The 20796-nt window shown below is 37.6% G+C and overlaps 5 protein-coding genes across 6 annotated transcripts; 3 read left to right on the forward strand and 2 right to left on the reverse strand.

The window, feature by feature from the left end:
* Window positions 1-471: 471 nt before the first annotated feature.
* LOC145890030 (amine sulfotransferase-like) lies at window positions 472-3574 on the forward strand. The gene is made up of 8 exons (XM_082981074.1): window positions 472-715; window positions 933-1046; window positions 1528-1637; window positions 1704-1845; window positions 1898-2013; window positions 2098-2254; window positions 2694-2808; window positions 3193-3574. The coding sequence occupies exons 1-8, from the start codon at window positions 472-474 to the stop codon at window positions 3221-3223; spliced, it is 1029 nt and encodes a 342-aa protein (XP_082837200.1). The 3' UTR covers window positions 3224-3574.
* Window positions 3575-5514: 1940 nt separating this feature from the next.
* Window positions 5515-10147, forward strand: LOC145903998 (kelch-like protein 12). Its single transcript, XM_082992205.1, has 13 exons — window positions 5515-5656; window positions 5914-6034; window positions 6090-6243; window positions 6635-6852; window positions 6979-7128; window positions 7466-7577; window positions 7741-7823; window positions 7960-8131; window positions 8281-8427; window positions 8645-8692; window positions 9050-9169; window positions 9456-9606; window positions 9756-10147. The coding sequence occupies exons 1-13, from the start codon at window positions 5592-5594 to the stop codon at window positions 9877-9879; spliced, it is 1665 nt and encodes a 554-aa protein (XP_082848331.1). The 5' UTR covers window positions 5515-5591; the 3' UTR covers window positions 9880-10147.
* Window positions 10148-10230: 83 nt separating this feature from the next.
* On the forward strand, window positions 10231-16097 carry LOC145895983 (splicing factor Cactin-like). Of its 2 annotated transcripts, none has more exons than XM_082984751.1 (13): window positions 10231-10541; window positions 10777-10861; window positions 10936-11039; window positions 11125-11284; window positions 11551-11646; window positions 11804-12050; window positions 12194-12279; window positions 12351-12486; window positions 13082-13269; window positions 13563-13695; window positions 13930-14153; window positions 15188-15415; window positions 15703-16097. In XM_082984751.1, the coding sequence occupies exons 1-13, from the start codon at window positions 10369-10371 to the stop codon at window positions 15859-15861; spliced, it is 2019 nt and encodes a 672-aa protein (XP_082840877.1). In that variant the 5' UTR covers window positions 10231-10368; the 3' UTR covers window positions 15862-16097. The 2 variants fall into 2 exon arrangements, with proteins under 2 accessions (XP_082840877.1, XP_082840884.1); XM_082984758.1 differs by having other exon boundaries at window positions 12206-12279.
* Window positions 16098-16245: 148 nt separating this feature from the next.
* On the reverse strand, window positions 16246-17170 carry LOC145895997 (uncharacterized). Its single transcript, XM_082984772.1, has 3 exons — window positions 17077-17170; window positions 16658-16769; window positions 16246-16465 (listed from the first exon to the last, which is right to left on the reverse strand). The coding sequence occupies exons 1-3, from the start codon at window positions 17141-17143 to the stop codon at window positions 16282-16284; spliced, it is 363 nt and encodes a 120-aa protein (XP_082840898.1). The 5' UTR covers window positions 17144-17170; the 3' UTR covers window positions 16246-16281.
* A 778-nt stretch (window positions 17171-17948) lies between these two features.
* Window positions 17949-20209, reverse strand: LOC145899103 (GTP:AMP phosphotransferase AK3, mitochondrial-like). Its single transcript, XM_082987823.1, has 7 exons — window positions 19958-20209; window positions 19710-19805; window positions 19440-19562; window positions 19181-19353; window positions 18997-19115; window positions 18726-18820; window positions 17949-18614 (listed from the first exon to the last, which is right to left on the reverse strand). Exons 1-7 carry the CDS (start codon window positions 20118-20120, stop codon window positions 18574-18576), a joined length of 810 nt encoding a protein of 269 aa, XP_082843949.1. The 5' UTR covers window positions 20121-20209; the 3' UTR covers window positions 17949-18573.
* Between the last annotated feature and the right edge of the window lie 587 nt (window positions 20210-20796).

A 20796-nucleotide genomic window follows, 5' to 3' on the forward strand; every position in this document is an offset into this window, starting at 1 on the left:
TGATGCATATTTGCAAAGCTTGACGTTTGCTGGCTTGTCTGGCAAGTTGTGCGCCTGTGCACCAGTGTGCCTTGGCCACAATATACCCCGTGAAACCACTGAACTCCTGTAGCTCAGTTGGTAGAGCGTTGGGCCTGGTTAGCCAAAAGTCGTGAGTTTAAACCTTACCTGGAGCTTGATTTTTCAAATCTTGCTCCGACTTGTCGTGAAAAAGTGGCTGATCCAGCTAGGCTGCATTATCTGGGCTGCCAAGCGTGCAAACCTCATGATCGCAATACGTGAGCTATGATCGCCAAGCAAGGACCTGTGCAGTGGGTCGATCATGCCATTGCATGTGATATCACTGCGGTATTTGCAAAGCAAGTGAAACAAGGATTTTACAGATTTGGGTCATAAATGTTAGTGTAAATATGAATATTTAGCCGCATTATTACAATGTCAATATATTCGTTTTTCAAGGTTTTTATTATTATGTCGGTCAAGAAACTGCCAACATTCATTTCAAATTCTTACGAACTTGTACCGAAAAAACAGCAACCTGATCCAACTGAATTTCTTGAGTATGTCAACAATCTTTTCAAACAACCAGTCCGCGTTTCAGAATGGAAAGGTTATCTAATGTTTCCGGGATTTGAACGGGAAGCCTCCAAATATTGCTATGAAAAGTTTTTACCTAACAGTGGAGATATAATTATTGCGGCATATGGCCAAACAGGTAACTTACCTATATATGTGGTTACAACAAACTGGTAAAACTACTGTGGCGATGTGGTAATTTTAAGCATTTGGTGCATCAACTGCAAATATGAAAGTGATAAAATAAGATGTTTTTTTTTAACTTTGTTACATTAATTGGTCCAAGGATTATTAAACATTTTTTCAGCAAGCTCAAGTTGTATCTTCTATAAATATTTTCTTGCTTTTATTTAAAGGAACCCATTGGCTTCTGGAGCTGGTGCGCCAAATACTTTTTCACAACAATCCAGAAAAGCTAAGAGAAACCCAAAAGTTATCAGGGTTTTTTACGCACCTTGAGTACGGTCCTGGTTAGTCGCTTTTCCTGTGTTTTATTTGATTTTATACCTAAATTTAAGCAGAGAAAAGACTATTCAGTATTTCCCTTGAAACTTGACTTAAAACTGATTTACTATGATAAAAATAAGAAATATATGTCCTTTAAGCAAAAAAAAAATTTTGACCCATGTTTTTAGGATTTTTAAATCATTCATGATTCAACGCAGTAATATTTCATGTAATGGTATGATTGGCAGAATCGCCCCACTGCGCCTCTGGTCCTTGCTTAGCGATCACAGCTATTGTATCGCGATCATTAGGTTTGCAGGCTTGGCAGACCAGGCATTGTAGGCTAGCTGGATCAGCCACTTTTTCCTGACATATTTGCAGTTGATGATCCAGCTAGGCTGCAATGCCTGGTCTGCCAAGCCAACTAGTGTTCTGTGCAAAGAACTTGATATTGCTACAGAACCAATCTTTTCGTATGCCCTCAAACATTTTCTTTGTTTTAAGTTTCTAAGTACAAAGTGTTGGAAAATGTGACTCTTGAACGAAGATGTCTTTCTACCCATTTACCAGCTGCCTTGTTTAACTTTGAGAAGTTTAGAAAAAAAGGAGCCAAGGTACAAACAATCTTCAACATTATGGTAATTCACATCGAATAAAAAATTCACAGTATATTTTGGAAGATACTGTATGTGGTTCGCAACCCTAAGGATCAAGCAGTAGCATGGTGCAAGTTCATATTGTCATTTGACAACATTGGCAACACACCACTAAATAAACGATATCCAAAGGATGAAAAGCTTTTCTATGATTCTTATATATCAGGTATGAGAGAATTGGACCATAATGCGTTGTTTACAAACCATATGATACATAGGTGAACAACAAACATTTGCAAAGCCTGGTGAGGGTTACTTGGAACATGTGAGAGGTTGGTATGAACACAGGAATGACCCAAATGTTATGATCCTCACATATGAAGAGATAAAACAAGTAATTATTTGTGTACACCATTGTTGCTTTGTTATAACACATGTGGACATGTATGTAGTTATTTATTTTGGATTTTTTTTTCAGAACATAGGAGAACATATTAGAGAGATTGCTGACTTCATTAACTGTGATGTAAACGATAACGATGTGTTGAAGATTGCTCAAGGAATGTCTCTTCCATTTAGTAAAGGAAAAATCGAACATGGCAACATCAGCTTAGTTTCAAAGATGTTGTTCAAAAGTTGGTTAAGTTTATCTTTGAAATTTAAAACCAGATTGGAAGATAATGGATAGAATGCACTTGACTCGCGAATACACGTAGAACCTATTTGGTTTTGCCTAAAGACGCATGTTAAGGTACAATTGTTTCTCGTCATTATTCGGGCTTGTTGACGTATTTAATAGTACGATAACGGCCCGCCCATTAAACAATGTGTGTCTGCGACAACATGTTTGCTGTTTCAATGCAAAGGCGACTAAGGCCTAAAACACAATTCGCCTCTTGTCGAAAATGTCAATGTTATAAAATTTTATCAATTTAGTGCGTCACCGTTCCATGGAGCCACTGCTTTTTATGTATGAACCATATGTTTTACTCTATAGCTTTGCGACGTTTTCAGTTACGTTAATGATTGGCTCGGAAAAGTATCGCTCGTAACTTGCAAGATAATTTTTGACAGACGAAATTGGGTCGTGGAGAAAACACTTAAGCAAGGAGCAGTCGGATGAAATTGATAAGAAGGTGGAAGAAGTCCTTGGCGATACTGACATTAAATTTGTGTATGACATCAAAAGGTAATTGGATATTAAATTATACCTAAGATTAAATTGGTTGTACCTATTTTGGATGCGATCGATTACGTCAGGATGATGACAGTTTGTAGAGACGTAGATCGAATGATAAATTTGTTTACACTAACAATCCCAACTTTATCAAAATAAGAACGTTCAGATGATAAACATAGCAAGTTTATTAGAAGTATCACATTTGCACTTTCTTTGCTCAACTTTAAGTTTTACAAATGGCTGAATGGCAAGCCTATATAGTACTAACTTTATTGTAAACAAATAAAATACACTGAAATGTGTTAAAAACTTAATCTTTTTACACTATCTTGCTTTCCTTTGAAATCCGATTCTTGGCGTACAAATTTATTGTCAAACTTCATTTTAAATCAGAAACCAAGACGATCTCCGGAACAAACTGTGACAGGATATCCCGCAATCGCATCTCTGCCTAATCGTGCTACCTTATATCATATTTCTCTAATCGTTGTTTTTTTAATTTTAAATTTTATGCTTTCGATACGCAGCTGATTTTTGTTGGCCACGGAAATTGATATATCTCTGTAAAAGTTCCTTGATATAAGTTCCTCTGCCAATTTCTTTCGTTTTTGTTTATTTCAATGTTTTAAATCGATGCTCTCAAATAATTTAAATATATTTGAAAACACACTACTAGAGATTGGCGACCCATGCCAGTGGAGCCAAAATGTGACTCTTTCACTTCCCGTTACAGCTCCATTAAGACGGCTAGCTCCTCCAGGGAAAACACCATAATGCAAACAAAAGAGATAGATTTAAACCAATAATGCACTTTTGTACGTTTTACTTAAAATGGATAGTGACGAGTAATGTGGTTCTTATGCCTTGGAAAACAATATATCAACCAACTTACGTTTTGTGGCTCCGAATATGTTTTAGTTCAGCGCAAACAGAGTGTGGCTGTACTAACAAATATCGAACGTCGTACAAATCACACGATGATGTTAACAATGAAAAGGTAACGCTTTGTTTACAAAGAGCAATTTTTGCAGTGACTTAACAGGATCTTGCAGCATGGCTTTTTTGGTAAAAACATGTCACATAATTAGGCATATTTATAAGAAGTTTATTGTAGTATAGCGGTTGAAGGGTTTATTTGGAGCGCCTCAGAAAGCGGAAGTTAAAACGCATGCGAACAGCAGATTTTAAGGGCGAAAATGGCACACTGCACGCTTTGGTGCACACTGTTTGTGACACGTTCAATGTGGTCGCCACGGCCCCCGCAGTCGTCACGCCTGGTCGGCCCAACGAGCACATATTCACTCGTCTTGATGCTTTTTGTAATGCTTACGCGGACCGTGCTGTGTCTCAATATCTGTTTAAGATATTTCTGTAGTGCAGGCAAAAACGTTCTGGGCTCTTCTTTGATTGTAGGAATGAACTGCCCAGACACTGCCAATGTTATGCCTTAAACCATCTACGCTGAAGATTTTTGCGAGTCTTCCAATTGGAGTAGCTGAAACGAGCCATGATCGCACTTTTGAGGTGACGATAAAATCTCTTCACTAATCCACCGGTTTGTGGGTGATAGGAAGCGGTTCGATGAAGTGGAATTTTCAAAAGCTGGTTTGCCGGTTATCTTAGATAAAAGGGTGAAAAATTCATGCGAAAAAGGCACACTGCACGCTTCAGTGCATATTGTTTGTGGTACGTGTGATGAGGCCGCCACAGTAGCACAAAATAACCGTTGTCCTATCAATGGAGTCATGCTATTTTTTCCACTCGGCGCAATTGAATTTACAGGTTATTATTCGTTGTAAGAGTAAAATTTACATAAAATTTGCAACTTTTTTGTAATTTCGGTTACTAATGGTAGGCACTGATAATAGTCCATAAAAAGTCTGGGAATAGCGAGTAGTTTTATCTGTTTGAAGGTGCCGCACACCTGGCCTATCGGCATAAAACTTGGAAAATCAACCACAAGCCTGAAATATCTACCACAAGCCCTATAAAAGTGCACCATTGGGGAATCCCCGCGAGCAAGACAACGGTATTCCTTTCGACGCTTTGTTAAGTTTGTGCGTTGGCTGCAGATATTTTCTCGCTTGGTTTGCCCAGCATAGAATGCCATGTCATACAGTGTTTAGCTCCGTGGTGTATAAAGAAGTTGCGAGGTTTGACAAAACACAACTTAAATAATGTGTGCATATTTTTTACAGTGTCTCTGTCGGGAATATCAGACACATGTTGTACAGTATTCATCCTAATTTCGTTTTATCACGATGTTATATGCTGCATTCGACCGGGCAGATAGTTTTGGGGTTAAAGCCGTTTAGATTGCGTTTTTTGCAGCTTGGTTTGCACTTTGCTGAAGCCTAAAGACAGTAACCTGAGATCAGGACTTGAAAACAAGAACACAGATAGTCGCAAATGGACGTGGGCCGGTAATGATTAACATACTTGGAGAAAACGAGGTGTTGCCAGGGCCTGGTTGCGTGCGCACCAAAAGTTGACTTTAGTTCAATGAAAGAGGCGGCGCTCAGCTGAATGATAACTTCGTCTAGAATCCAGATATAACGACTATAGAGCTGCTTTAATATTGATTGACCTATTTTTGTGATATTTGTTTCGTTTTGAAAGACGTTTTAGCATTTCTTAAGTCAATATTTTCTTAAGTTAATTGACTGCTAGCCATAACATTTTTCGTCACAAAGCTCTTTGGTATTCTTAGTTATCCACCACACTTCTACATCCCAGGTTTATGTGTGTTGTTAAACGTATATCAGGGGTTAGACCTTAAAAACCCTGCAACCATGAGCATATCTCGGGTGATAAAAGTTGACGAACACCCGAACACCATTCTAACCAACTTAAAGTCGTGAGTATCTCAATTCATTTTATTAATGTTGGTCATTTTACACACACTTATTAAATTAACCAAACAGCCACTAAATACGTTTGGCCCATTACATAAACATGTTTGGGCAGTAGCAAAAGGTAAATTGGCGAACAGTGATGCATTAAGCAACTAACACAAATACTAATGTTAGTTTTGCTGCTGATATATAAAATATGCAAACAACACTGCTGAAATTTGCATCCTTTTGAAAATGGGTTGATTTTGTGTAATTGCAGACAACGCGAACTTAAAGAACACTGTGACGTCACAATCAAAGTGGGAGATCGTTTGTTCCACGCGCACAAAAATGTACTGGCGGCTGGGAGCGACTACTTCAACAAAATGTTTTCGACTGAGGTAAGAATATGTTTGACGGTATTTTACATTGATAAAAACACATTTCCTGAACCAGATGAAAGAGAAATATCAGAAGACAGTTACCATAGGTGACGTCACACCAGGTGCGGTGGAGAAGGTTTTTGATTTCTTGTACAGCGACGAAATCGAACTGAGTACTAATAATGTGAAAAACATCCTTCATGCTGCTTCGGTCATGCAGGTTCCAGGTGCGGAGTTGGGCTATTCTATTTCTTGTAATTTTTCACAGCGACATGACACGAAAACCGCGCACTGTACTGTACGTTTTCGGGTTCCAAGGCAGAAGGTTTACCTTGATATTAATTAATGATATATTGACTATCATGAGGTTTACAGGCTTCGCAGCCAAGGCATTGCAGCTCAGCTGAATCTGCCACTTTTTCCTGACAAGTCGGAGCGAGATTTATAAAATAAAGCTCCCGGTGAGGTTTGAACTCACGACCCTGGGCTAACCAGGCCAAACGCTCTACCAACTGCGTTGTTGACTAGTAATGCAAAGTATCAAAATTTGAGAGGGACAATAAAGTACCAGAATGCATGTTCTCTTTTGTTTATTTTAAGAACACGATTTTAATTAAGATTTGTTGGTTGCTATCAACGATTTCCTTTCGGACGTGGTAAACACTCCAAACTGCTTAAACTTTCGAGAACTCGGTCGTTTTTATTCACTCGACAACCTTTCCAACAAGTCACACCGCTGTATTCTGGACAACTTCGAGAAGGTTTCCAAACAAACAGAGTTTACAGACCTTACACTAGTTTACTTGGAGGAAATTTTGAAATCGGATGATTTAATGGCAAGTCGTAGCCTTGATATTTATTTTATCAAGTCTTTTTTTCCCAAAGTCTTACAAATAGCCTAATATTAACCTTATTACTAACTTAAGTCTTATTTAGAGCAAGCTAATATCAATACCCCATAGGTGACATCCGAGAGTATCGTTTTCGAAGCTTTGGTGAGATGGACGATGCATTCGTTTGATGAGAGAAAAGATTTGTTTCCCAAACTTTTCAAACACGTTCGACTCCAATTGATATCGGCCGAGTACATTTCAACCAATGTGTCAAAAGAGGTAAAGCTTCTGGGATGGTAAAGATTTGGGAAGGACGCAAATGTAAATGTCGACTGTGTTTTTCCCTTTTTTGAGAAATTAAGAATCTTTTTGGCTTTGCGCCAATATGTACTGCAATTGTACTTATACGCTTCTCTATAGCCTTTCATAAGACAGCTTCTTTTTAATCCTTTTTGAAACATTTTCCGACTACACCGGGATTTGAACCCATGATGTCCTGGCCACGAATCCCGACCAGGTTTTCATCAGGGTATATTGGTCGGGCGCTTGACCAATGCTGTCAATCACCCATTGCATATTTTTCCTCATACAATGGCAATTGCTCCTTCATCCGCAGCCGCTGGTTCGAGAATTCCACGTTTGTCGCGACATGGTGGACGAAGCGTTTCGATTTCATTTAAATTTAAACGAGGGCAGGAACCAGCATGCAAGAAAAGGACAACAAACAGGTAGTATGTAGTTAATGTGAAGCCTAAGGTAAATGCAGTAGTTTTAGTCAATATTGCTTGTCAAACGCCAAGTTTTTCTAAAATATATAGAGCAGCTGTAGATAACACACCACAGTTGTAGATGACACACCTTTGTTTGTTAAACTTAACATTACATTGGCAGAAATTCACTCTGTGGCTTTGTTCAGCAAAACCAACTGTCTCCACATCTTCAATTTCGATTCGAAACAGTGGTCGTACATTACAGTATGTTTCGGATATAATTTATTTTAAGATTTTGTTGATAAAAAATGAAACAAATAAAATGAAAACTTATAAACTTGGTAAACGTAAAAAGCAGACATTTTACCTCCATACACCCCATATACATATTTCAAACTAGCACCAAAACATGGTCACTCCTATCGGAAGCATGGTTACTTTTCACGCAAACGAGATTTTTATTTTTCTTGCTGATAACAACCGACGATTTTCTATCTACTCAAACGGTGATTGGAGAAACGAAACGACGATTCCAAACATAAGAGTTTGGGCCCAAGCTGTTTACGTCAATGGTAATGCTGCAATAGTTCCCATAATCAATTAATACTTCTTTTTTTCCTTTTTGAATTCATTATTTGTGCTGTTTTCGTTTTGGAATTTTGAATCAATGTAGAGCGATTTGTGAGTCTTACGCAACAACCTGCTGTAAACCTTGTTACAGATATGGTGTATATAATTGGAGGACAAAATTTTACAAATGGCACAATTAGCAACAACGTCTCCGCATACGACTTTACGAGCAAAACCTGGAAAACTGTTTGCAACCTTCGTTCCCCAAGATGTGCGATGGTGGCTCTTGTTTATAAAGGTGTGACAAGGTCTTTGTCGCCCAATTTTAAAAGTTTTGATTCCTTTTTCAGCAATGCATTTGCTTGGTTCGGATCCAATTTCATAATGTGTTGGGCGCTAAATTTATGGGCCGTGTGCATAACCTGTAGGATATTTCATGATTTACCCAACTGGCCACATTTAACCTCGAAGCAACACTTTTATCTGTACAACCAACTAATTTGTTTTGCTACTAGATGAAATTTTCGTCCTTGGAGGATACACTGATTACGGAATGACTCAAGGTATGACAAACGTATTCTATCATATCATTTAAGTAAATAAACTTAATTTCCAACTACCTGTGGTGGTTGTTATGAAAATAGTGCTAATTAATTGTACAACCCCTTTTCCCCAGTACAAATATAAAACCGTTAGCTTAAATTTTTTTAGAGGAAGTCCTTTACGGTTGGAAACCATATAATCCACTTTTTGTTGAAGTAAAAAGCCTTTACATATGACCATAGAATTTTGAAGTTTTTGTGAATTTGACGGTATATTTTAGAGCAGACTCTCAGTGTTACTTATTGCTAAATAATTTTTTTTGTTAAAATTGGAGAATTTAGTTTTTATTTCTTTACAACCTATTTTTTTGTGTCAAGTGTGCTGTTTGGTGGAAGTCCTTAATCCCGTTTCAAAGACATGGAATCAAATGCCGAACATGAACACAGAACGAGCAAACTTTGGAGCTGTGGTGTTTGGCGACAGAATCTACGCATTTGGTAACAAAAACATTGCAGATTGATGTAGATTATTGCCAACACGATATACGTCGGCAACAGACACTCCAGAAAACGAAGCCAACTCAAAGCACCAAAAACGCAAAACAAACCTACACTGCAATTAACAAATTTTTTGGCAAAACAATTATTTGGTTCATACACATATGTGTAGCTACTGTATGGTTTCTTACATGCTTGCTCATTAAGATCCAGACAGAACCATTTGCCGAACAAGCCTTGCCAAAATAATTCAGATATAGGCTTAAAAACGTTACCATATTCTTAGGCGGAATGCGAAACAACAACACTGCTATAAATACTGTTGAGTTTATGGATGTTGAGGAGAGTGTTTGGACAAACCTCACCACAGATATCCCTGTGGAGCTTGGAGCCAACTCGGCTTGCTGTGTCGGGAATCGCATTGTTGTGTTGGGAAAGTGAGTGTTCAACAATTTTTCTGTTATTATTTTTTTATTAAACAGTGGCCTATGCGATTTTTTGAGTAATTTGTAGGTCTAGTATTGATTCTACTGTTTGCATTGTCAAGTTTGTTACTTTATTTCACAACTCTCAAAACAATTTACAGAGAAAATGTGCTTCTGAGTTTTGACCCTTGTACTGCGACATGGAAAGTCGAAAGTCAAGTCCCCCCATCAGTGCAGGGCGCAAAACTTGTCACATGGCCCTGGAATGAAGACTTGAAGCCATGAAATAAGGAAATTAAGATGAACAATGTCTGCAAAATTACGTTTTGTTTTGTAATTTTGTCGTTTAAAATCTCACATAAAAATTGTATGCTAATTAGACAATCATATGTTATACATAGGCCTTTGAAACATACACAGTCATTCTATGTTTTTACAACAGCTGCCATATTAAAAAGACTTTTACGCGCCCAATTCTGACAGTTTATTTTGATTGGAATTGGTCCCCGCAATAAAATTCCTGCTTGCCGTAATAAAATCCCAGTAAGATCTTTGTGATATTTTCTGGCTACCCTGTTGTTTGTAATGCATTCATGCGGAACGTGACGTCACACGCACACTTTTGACTTCATCGTAAACTGAACGTCACATAATTGAAACTAATATTTTTCGTACCTCGGGTAATGCACATCAATTTCAAGTACACAATGCACAGCGAATAGTGAGCTGCTCCAGAAAGAGGTGTACCACAGTTTCAAAAGTTATTAAGCTATCATGGGTAGCAGACACGAAAGCAGCGAAAGAGCAAAACACTCTAAACATGAAAAGAAGTCTAAGCACAAAAAGAAGTCTCATAAACATGACAAAGATGTCAAAAAGAAGAAAAGCAGACATAGATCGGAGTCCAGTGATGCGGAATCTTTCAGTGACTCAAGTAATTCATCAAGGTTTGTAAAAACAATTTTTTGTTTTAGGTTTTTGCTTGTTTTTTTATTTGCGTAATTTTTTTGGGCGTTACAAACTGATGTATTTTGTTGTTCAAATGGCATGCTAGAAACTAAAATTTGCCGGTAGTGAAAAAATCAGTGACCAGGTTGGTGTTTAGTTGTTTACCAGTGCAAAGGCACATTTAACTCTAATGTACATGGTTGTTCGTCACAGTAGCTTATATATATTCTTCAGAAACAAAAGAGAGCAGAAGTCTCGCCTGGAAGAAGAAAAAGAAAGAATAAACGCTGAGAAGCAACGACAAAAAGATCTAATGAAAGTATGAATAACATTAATACATGCGCAATGTGGTGATAACACATTTATACTAATTTAAAATAACTCATTTGACAGGCACTGGAAACCCCTGAAGAAAAGAGGGCAAGAAGGCTTGCTAAAAAAGAAGCAAAGGAGAGGAAAAGAAGAGAAAACATGGGCTGGGATAAGGAGTACATGGGGTAAGCTGCGGAGAATGCAAAATTTTGTGTTTGTGTGATGTTACTACAGTACTTTAAGCAATATACTTCATATATATTCTTTTAGATACACCAATGCTGACAATCCTTTTGGAGATGGAAAGCTTCTGGAAACTTTTGTTTGGGGTAAAAAGCTAGAGAAAGAAGGACTGAAGGACTTGGACATTCATGAAAAGAAAAAGCTTATTTATCAAAAGCAAGAAAAAAATAAAATTGAATTGGCTAAGGTAAAATGGCTATATTAAATTTTCCTAATACTGCTAAGTTTTATACAAACGTTTGTATTTTTATGTGCAAAAAAAGCCATAATATTGCAAAGCTGCAGACAGGGTGTGTACACGCACTGTTTCGACCTGTAAGGTCTCATCAGTGCAGCTGTTGAGTGGCACTGTGCTAGTATTTTTGTTATGGCAAGCAATAGCAACACTGTTTAATTGTTGAATTTCATAGCCTGTTTTGTCATATAAAAACATTGACATGTTGTGGTCTGTAGGTGAAACAGCTGAGGTTGGAAAGAGAAAGAGAACGCCAACAAAGAGAAGATGAAATGGAATTATTGCAGCGTGATCGTGAAGCAGAAAACTTCAAGGTATATATATGACAATTAAAAAATCTTGAGGAGAAAATATATTACTTTCAAATTGTGAAGATCAGTGATAAATTGTGGCATGTGAAAGCCTCCCTTGTGGAAAAATAAAATAAATTACTACAGTTTGACTATTAACATCCTTCATATACATTTTTAGGTGTGGGAAGATCAAGAAGACAAGTTTCACTTAGAGCAAGCGAAATTGAGGTCACGTATTCGCATCCAAGATGGTCGTGCAAAGCCAATTGATCTTCTTGCTCAATATGCAAGTAGTGCTGCAGAGGGTGCTGAGGATTTGTCTGGTGTTGAAATGCACGAACCTTACACATATCTTAACGGACTTACAATGTCTGACCTTGAGGATTTACTGGAGGACATTAAGGTTTACATTGAACTCGAGCAAGGTGTGTGTGTGTGTGTGTTTGATTTAAAAGTAGTAGAAATTGTTGGTTTTTAAATGGTTTTTGTTTTTTCTCCTTAAGGGTTATCTTGGTTTTTTAATTAATATGGTGCACCAGGTGTTGTTATAATTTATCTGTTGTTTTAGACAAAAATACAGATTTCTGGAGGGACATGACGGTTGTTACTGAAGATGAACTCCAAACTTTGCGTAAAGTACAAGCAGAAGATGAGGTAAAATATATTGTTACTCTTACATAGTCTGGTCACATTCCATTTATTACATAAATGTGTGTGATATTCAGGGACATTCAACCAGGGATACCAGGAGAGAAGGGATCAACAAAGCTGTCACCACTGATGTATCCTCAATGTTCCGAAGCAAAACCCACTCCCAACTTATTGCACTGCGGCAACAAATTATGGCAAAAATTGAAACAGGTCGGTTATCATGAATAAATTATTTAGAAAAATCAAAAGATATTTCCTGACTTGATACAAAATTAGTGCAACAGTATTGTGCAACTGAATCTCAAAAAATAGGAGACCCTAAAAATGACCAAAATGTGTTTAAATTTTTTAAGCGCATGTGAAATGGAATATCAAAATCAAAAATAAATGAAATGTTAAAAGATCATAACTTTTAACAATTTTTTTTAACAAACTTGTGCATCTAGCGGATTTTATTTAAATTTTGACACTGGCAAAGATCGTCAAGAAAAACTGACAAAACTTAGATAATAATGGTTTAAGATTATTGGTCGCTGCCATTTTTAGTGCAGTTTGTTACATTTTTTAATTGATGTTGAACTGAAAACTGTCGAAATATGTTTGTTGCAAATGTACCTTTAATTTTATGCAAAGTTGCCATGTCAGTGTCACATGTACTTTTAGCTATCTGTTTGGAATTATTCAATTCCAGAATAACAAAGTACTTTACTTTGTCAAACTGAGAAATGCTGCTCACAATGTAGCATGCTGACAAAATTTTATTCACTTTGTTGATGAATTTATAATTCTATGATTATATATTTAGGCGGGTCAAGTCTGGATGTTGGGTATTGGGAATCACTTCTGACGCAATTAAAGGCCTTTCTTGCAAGAGCCCGCTTAAGAGACCGACACCAAGAGTTGTTGAAGAACAAACTCTACAAACTGAAGTTGGAACAACTTGGTGAGCAAGCAAAGGAATCCCAGCAACCACTTTTTCCAGCCATACAGCAGGTAAGATTGCATAAGATGTGTTTGGAAGATAATAATCCACTGAAAAAAATAAAAGGAAAAGTGATTTTGAAACTAAGCAAGGTTTACGTACCTTTGATTCTGTGTTCCCCTTGCTTTACATTGGCAAGCTAGTTGATTTTAAGAAAGCTGTGTAAATGAGAACCATGGGATAATGAGATCGAATGACTGCGACAGGTTTAGATGTATGCAGTAAACTAAAATGATTGCAAGGTCTAACAAAAGATTTTGCACTTTAATGTAAGTTGAATGCAGTTTTGTTTGTCATTAACCAGGTCAAGGACCAAGAGGTTGTAAGCACTTCTGGAGCAAGTACACCAAGAGAAGGATCTCCAAGTGCATCTTCCAGTCGAAAGCAACTCACAGAAGAAGACTTGGAAAAACAGTGTATTGAAGAGTATGAAGAAGGTAAGATACGCTTGTAAAATATTACCAAATCCTGATGACAAGTGGAAAATAAAAATTAATTTCATAAAAAAGGAAGTTTGCTCAACACAAAATGTCCTGTGGCAAATTGCCCACCCACCAAAAGGAGAAAAATTGTACAATTCCAAGCCAAATTTGTGGCAAACACTCCAAAGTAATTTCCACCAAACACACTTGCACTATAACTCTCCCATCACTCCTGTTTATTCATTGCAGGAAACTACAGCCCACGTCTCTTGCAAGCGAAAAATCTTCCCCCGGGCGTGGTGATCATCAGTGTGGATGAAGATTCACTCACCATTGACGGAAAACGAAAACTCCTCTCACGAACCGGTGATGCTGGAGCAGGGAGAGAAGATGCATTCATCCGTCGAGCAAAGGAAGGAATGGATACACAGGAAGAAGCCACCTTTGCTGTTGAAGCCCCCGTATCCCAACAGGTTAGTAAAATACAAAGTTACCTGTTACCTAATACGACCACAGTGGAATCGCAATCACTCAGGGATAAAAACAAAATTTAGGAAAGTGGTTATAATTTATTTGTGTGATGCTCCTATATGGCACAATTACCCGGTACGTTATCTAAAGTTGCCCAACAAGGGTTATCACATCCCGCCTTTCGGCCATACTAAACAATGCAAAAGTATGCATCATATTGTGGCCGAACGTATTGTAGTATAACTGCATGGCACATGTTGTTGCACTAACTTTAGCGAATTGTCAATTTGTTGGAATGCCCAAATTTTTGTGACATCTGAGATGACTGGTCAATAACTTACGTCTTGCGGTTTACAACAACATAGTGACTTGAGATTTCTTGACTGTCACCACAAACTACAAAGTTAATATCGCCGTGTGCCTTTAGCAGTAGAAGGAAAACTGGAATTTGTTCCTATTTATTCCGCGTGGCAACCAACCAGCAAACTTGCACGCCCTTGTACAATGAAGGCATTGCAATTTTAAAGGGATTCTACTTCATTTTAATTAAAACTCATTGTGACTGTTCGACTACATAAGGGTTTGACCAAGTTTCGCTGTTGCGCAATCTGCAAACATTCTTGAACCAGAAGTGTTTACTTTATCAATATTTTAAGCCAATCCATTCCTGAGTAATGGTGGTAAAGTATAGTTTGTGAAGTGACATGGCCAGAATAAAGTTGTATGCTTGTGTTAACTGGGTCTGCAAAATATTAAATGCATATAATTTTGGCCCTATTTACTACTGTCGCTCGAAAAAGTTGTTTGGTAAAAACTATGGCTGAAGAAAGTCATTTTAACTCAAGATATATTTTTGGTTGCTATTGTCGTTCTCGACTTCCTGTGGCTAAAGCTTGTGAAGGTATAATACCATGTGTTGCAACATCTTACATAAATTGCTACATGATGTTCCAAATGACCTTAGGGAGAGATTGCCCTTAACGTTTCCATAGGGCAAGTATGCGTTTCCACTTACAACCCATACATTCTCCTTCAGGTTTTCCTGTGGGCGGACAAATACAGACCCAGAAAACCGCGTTTTTTCAATCGCGTCCACACAGGCTTCGAGTGGAACAAATACAACCAGACGCACTACGATTTCGACAACCCCCCGCCAAAGATCGTACAGGGATACAAGTTCAACATTTTTTATCCCGATTTGATCGACAAGGTCGTCCCCCCCACCTACACAATCACCCCGGACGCTGCAAGTCCGGATTTTGCTGTACGTTTGTATTGCTTAAATTGTGGCTTTTGTCGAGTCAAAATGCAATGATTAAGCAACAATGTGGTGTTGTTGACGCCAATGATAATGCTGTTTTTAAGAGACTGGCTATCAGAACCCTTTTAAAAGCTGTACAAAACTCGATGTTCTGTAGCAAAGTTAAGAGCTGAGCTTACGTTTAAAATAATATCATCTAACTATTAGTTGTTTCAGTTGCAAACGTACTGACGATGCAATTCCTCCACTAAAACCATACAAAGTTTAAAGCGGTTTTCGTCCATTTCCAGGTGCTCAAGTTTTCATCAGGGCCGCCGTATCAGGACATTGCGTTCAAAATCGTCAATCGAGAGTGGGAATATTCCCACAAGCACGGGTTTCGGTGTCAATTCATAAACAGCATCTTCCAACTTTGGTTCCACTTTAAGCGATACAGATACCGTCGTTGAGCCGAACATATGAGACCAGTGCTGGTGACCCCAACCTAAACCATTGCCACAACTTCTAGCAGCATGTGAAGGAAGGTTGTCCGTTCCATCGGGCTGTACAGCTGCAGCGGAGATTGGGCGCAACTGGGAAACTGACGTTTTTATCAGTGAATTTTACTATTTTTGTTGCTTTTATTGCGCCGACGTTGAAATTACGACAAATGTACAACGTTATTAAATACGCAGGTAGAACATTATTACAAACAAAATCACTTGACAGCAACAAAACTACATCCGTGGAAGAGAAGTTTCGGTTTGTGAAGTGAAAACTATTTGAACGGAACTACCAGCAACAGTATAGTATGGGCGAAACCGTTAACAGAATTGTAAATTTTTGTGTAGATTGATTTTCTCCAAATTACATTGCGGGGAAGCGGGTTTTTACAATTCCGTGCTCATTTCCTGGGGTTTGGTGTACACGTCTTCAATTTCTTCCACTTTATCAACCTTCTCCGCTTCGGCAGCATTGCTGGGTGTCTCGCTTGTAAACGTATGGTTCACGTAGACGTTGTTGCTGTGACCGTTCGTCTCTGCCAGTTGCTGTGCTTCCTCCTGGTCATACTCACTTTATGCAAACGAGTGAAACGTTGGAAATGATTTAATGAGGCGAAAAGTACCAAAGGAAGTTGGAACAAATTAGGAATGTGAGGATAACAAAATATATATTGGCATACAAAAAAGGCAACGTTACACAGACAGGGAATGATAACTCGCAATATCCTAATCTTGAAATGACCTGTTGGCATTTAGTACTTACTAGAACTTTTCGCAAACGTAGTGGTTAAACAGCAAGAAAACAAAGGCAACAACCAAGAAACCAGCAACGGCGATTATTCCAACCAGCCAAGACTCCAGGTAGACTGTTCCATCTAAAATCAAAGAAATATTTTTTCCGAGACATAACTTCGTAACTACCGGAATTATTTTTTAGCAACGAAAACATTCGGGTTTTTTTGAGGGGGTCACGGAGAAGATTTATTTAACTCTTAATTAAAAGTGAGCTGCAGACAGGTGTGCACACTGTTTAGGCAGCTCACTGATCATTAGCTCATTGCTTGTACACGATCTTATCAAAAATCTTCAAAGTTTTTGGCACGAAAAACTTCTTCCGAAATGGACAGCATTTGCTTAAACTGCCATCAATTGGTAAAAAAATTTTCCCATATTCTTTCTTACCTGCAGCCGCTACTCTGCATGGTTGGAGTAATGCAAGCAGCAAACACGATAGAAATAGTTTGTACATTTTTTAAATTTTGAAAGTCGAAATATCTGGATGCAACAAAAATGTATTTAGAACAACTGAACCTTACGAGAGAACCATACGCAGTCGGAACATAGTTCTGGAATCCAAACATTCATAGCAGCGTCACAGAGGGTTAAACATTGTATATGCCATAATTAAAAACACTTGAGCATGTAAAACCTATGACTTTTGGTGCTTGGGAATTGTGATTTGTCATCGCAAGGCTAACTTTAATCAGCTTCAAATTGGCTTTTCGACAATATCTTGCTAGCTTAACCTGGCTCGACTTGTGCTGTGTTCGACACACGAAGTAAGACTGTTGAGATTAATGATACCGTTCTAATTTATTTACCAGTTAATATCGTTCTGACTTATCCAAATTATTGTTAAGACGAAGATCGAAAATTAGCGACACCTGTAATAAAGCTTGCATAATCGCCCAATTCTCTGTGCACAAAGCAAACTAATGTGGAGCGTGTTGAACGAAGTTAGTCTTTGATTCAACACAACGCAAACATTTGAGAAATGATTTACCAATCTTTGTGCAGGCACCAATGATGTTACGAAAGCACAATTGTTCAAACTGACTCCACCATTTGATTTACTGTTCTTTGCTGCCTACGACCAAGGGCGACACGAGGGTTTTGCGCTTCAGATATGCAATTTAGGTTCATTTTTAGATTATCAACGTGATATTTTTCAAGTTTCTTTTTCTGGTATTGAGCTTCGGTCCAGGCGTTATTCGATATTCTGCCTATTTACAAGAAAACATTTTTTTATAAAATAAAACAACCACTCTGTCTTCAAATACTTTTTTATTCCAACATAAAGAAAAGGCACCGAATGGAAATTTCAACGTCACAACGAAATATTATTAAAGTCAATGCAAATTTGAGCAATTAGAACATATTTTACTGTGGTGTCAGGCAAAATAGAAAGACGGTGTATTAAAACAACAAATACGAAAATGCACATGGTCATTTACCGTCCAACTGAAGAGAACATGTTTGATGCAATTTTTTCCAATTATTTCTGTTGCATGCATAGAGTTGGTTTGAATAGGAGCATTTGTTTAAAAAGCAAATGCAATAGATAGAAAATGTAAACACATGTTTCAATAAAACACATAAATTGCAACTACACAAAGCGTCTCGATGACAAATTTAATTTGGGGCAACTACAACTAAAAGCAGCAATTAGGCAGAATGGTTGGGACAAAAAAAGGTGAAAATCCTGTAAATTCGTGTGGGGGGCATACAATAATTGCACTTATTGCCACTTTATCTAACATAAAATACTGCAAATATTAACAAGGATTTGCACAGGAACAGTAGTTTTGGTTTAGCATTCTTATGGAATAAAGTATTACTTGTTTACACCGTCACCATTGGCTTTTCATCTTTGAGCATGCAAATTGATCTTTTCTACAACTATCCGGTTGCTCTCTTAGCGTTGTTTGAGATGCTGAAACCTTATACACAAAGTGATTGCACATGATTAAGCAGTGGCAGGCAGCTACAAATCTCTAGCATAATACAATAAAACTCTAAAATCAATGAATATAAATAACACCCATTCTAACTTTGCTGAGGCAGTTCACTAAGCAGATAATCTTTTACTTGAGGCCAGATTTCATCTGTTTTATTCCCAGTGTAGTTGTGCAAAATTCCCTGTGATCTGCAAACATTTTTTTAAGTTTTCAAATGCAGCACACATGTTGATATTAAATAGAACAAACTTCATCTTGCATTTGTCAATTACCAAATCCAAAACATAGTTTATGACAATCTGTTATTTTAATGACATTCTCACTTTCTAATGAAGATAAATTTATTAAATTGTATAAGGAGTACTTGTAAAAATCTAAAAGTGGCATTGTTTGCTGGTTGTAAGTTTCCAAGCGCTTTTGCACTGTTTCTGGTTTGTCATCATCTCTCTGCACCAACGCTTCCCCAGTAACATCATCAATACCCTGTTACACATGTGCAAACAATATTCATCCATCGTTCATGCAGTTTATGTTAAACTACAACATACCGGTATTTTAGGTGGGTTGAATCCAATGTTGTAAACTCTACCACTTTTCAAATGTGTCCACCTGCTGCTCAGCCTTTCCTTGATAACTTCAAATGGAACATCCAAGTTGATTACACTGTGGATCTGTTGCCTTTTCGCAAGTTCCTTGGCTTGCACCATGGTCCTTGGAAAACCTTAATGATGGAATCACTATTTGAACATATTTTGCACTTTCAATTTAACCAACTAGATGTACTAGACAACCTTACATTCACCTTACCATCTAAGAGCCATGACGCAGTCTTCGGAATTGTGTTTAGGCTGGCTGCAATTAAGTCAATGACAAGTTTATCTGGAACAAGTTTTCCAGCTTCAATGTACTTATTTCCTTCCATGCCAAGCTCTAAAAACAAGTATTGTGAAGACAACAAATCTAACAAAATATTAAAAATTAATGTGTCACGGTTTGAACCTATTTCAATCCTGTTTTCTTCACATCACATAGCCAAAACTTTATCAATGTATTGTGACACTATACAAATTTACGCACTTGTGTTTCGTGATATTTCAGCACGTAGCAAGTCACCACTTGATAGATGTTGAATTTTGAAATCTCTTACTATCCTGCCAGATACAGTGCCTTTTCCTGTGAAAAGAATAACCGATATGTATCTGCAATACTGGTTTTGAGGACATGAACAATTTACCTACCACTATGTACACATTTTTTTACATGACAATCATCAAACGACAGGACAAAATCATAATAAATAGTTATAAAAGTCCACAAAATGTTACCTGAGCCAGGTGGGCCCATGATAATGGCATGGAAAGCTCTTCTTACACTTCCAATTCGCATGTCTGTTGCTGTGGTGACTTGCTGGTCAGGAGTGGAATCTTGGATCACATTTAACAATTCAGGCTTATAAATAGCCAAACCAAAAAGTAAGGGATAAAACATGTTACAAAGTTGAGGTAACACATGAGTTCAATGGCAGAAGCTGTGCTAAACACGCTAAATGAAATGCAGTGAATGCAAACAGCAAAAGCGTGGAAAAACATACAATTTATTATGAAACCATAGCAGTGACAAACTGACGGCCTACTTCCTACACTTGCCGCGGTGTTGAAACAAATGCCACCTGTTAATGTTTTTCTCGCTACGGATGAATGGTTATAATCTGGACGTTTTTTTTATTCAGGACAGGTTTTGTGCTTTGACCATAGATTACTTTTTAGTATTGTATCTGTGCTTTGACTGGAATAATAGATTGCATCGAAAAATATTTGTGAAACCATTTAATTGGATCAAAAATCGAAATTATGGATTAACTTATATGAATTAACCAGATTTGTGCACCATTGGTTAATAATGTCTTGAAACAAATAGTTAAGCAAAGAACACCTACAAAGAATTCACATTTTACGAACGTTTATGATCTCGCTGTTATTGATCAATCAACCGGATCAGAAGCAGTTCACGTGACCATCAACGCAAAAGTAGCTTCGTAGCAATTTTGGATTGTTGTATTGATCATGTTAATTAAATAGAAGTTAGTTTCACAAACGACGTTGAAGGTGAAACAAGAGCCATTGTGTACACTGCATGTTGCATAGCATGATAAAAAAATATTCAG

Source organism: Ascidia mentula, chromosome 1, assembly GCF_947561715.1.
Source record: "Ascidia mentula chromosome 1, kaAscMent1.1, whole genome shotgun sequence".
Lineage (NCBI taxonomy): Eukaryota > Metazoa > Chordata > Ascidiacea > Phlebobranchia > Ascidiidae > Ascidia > Ascidia mentula.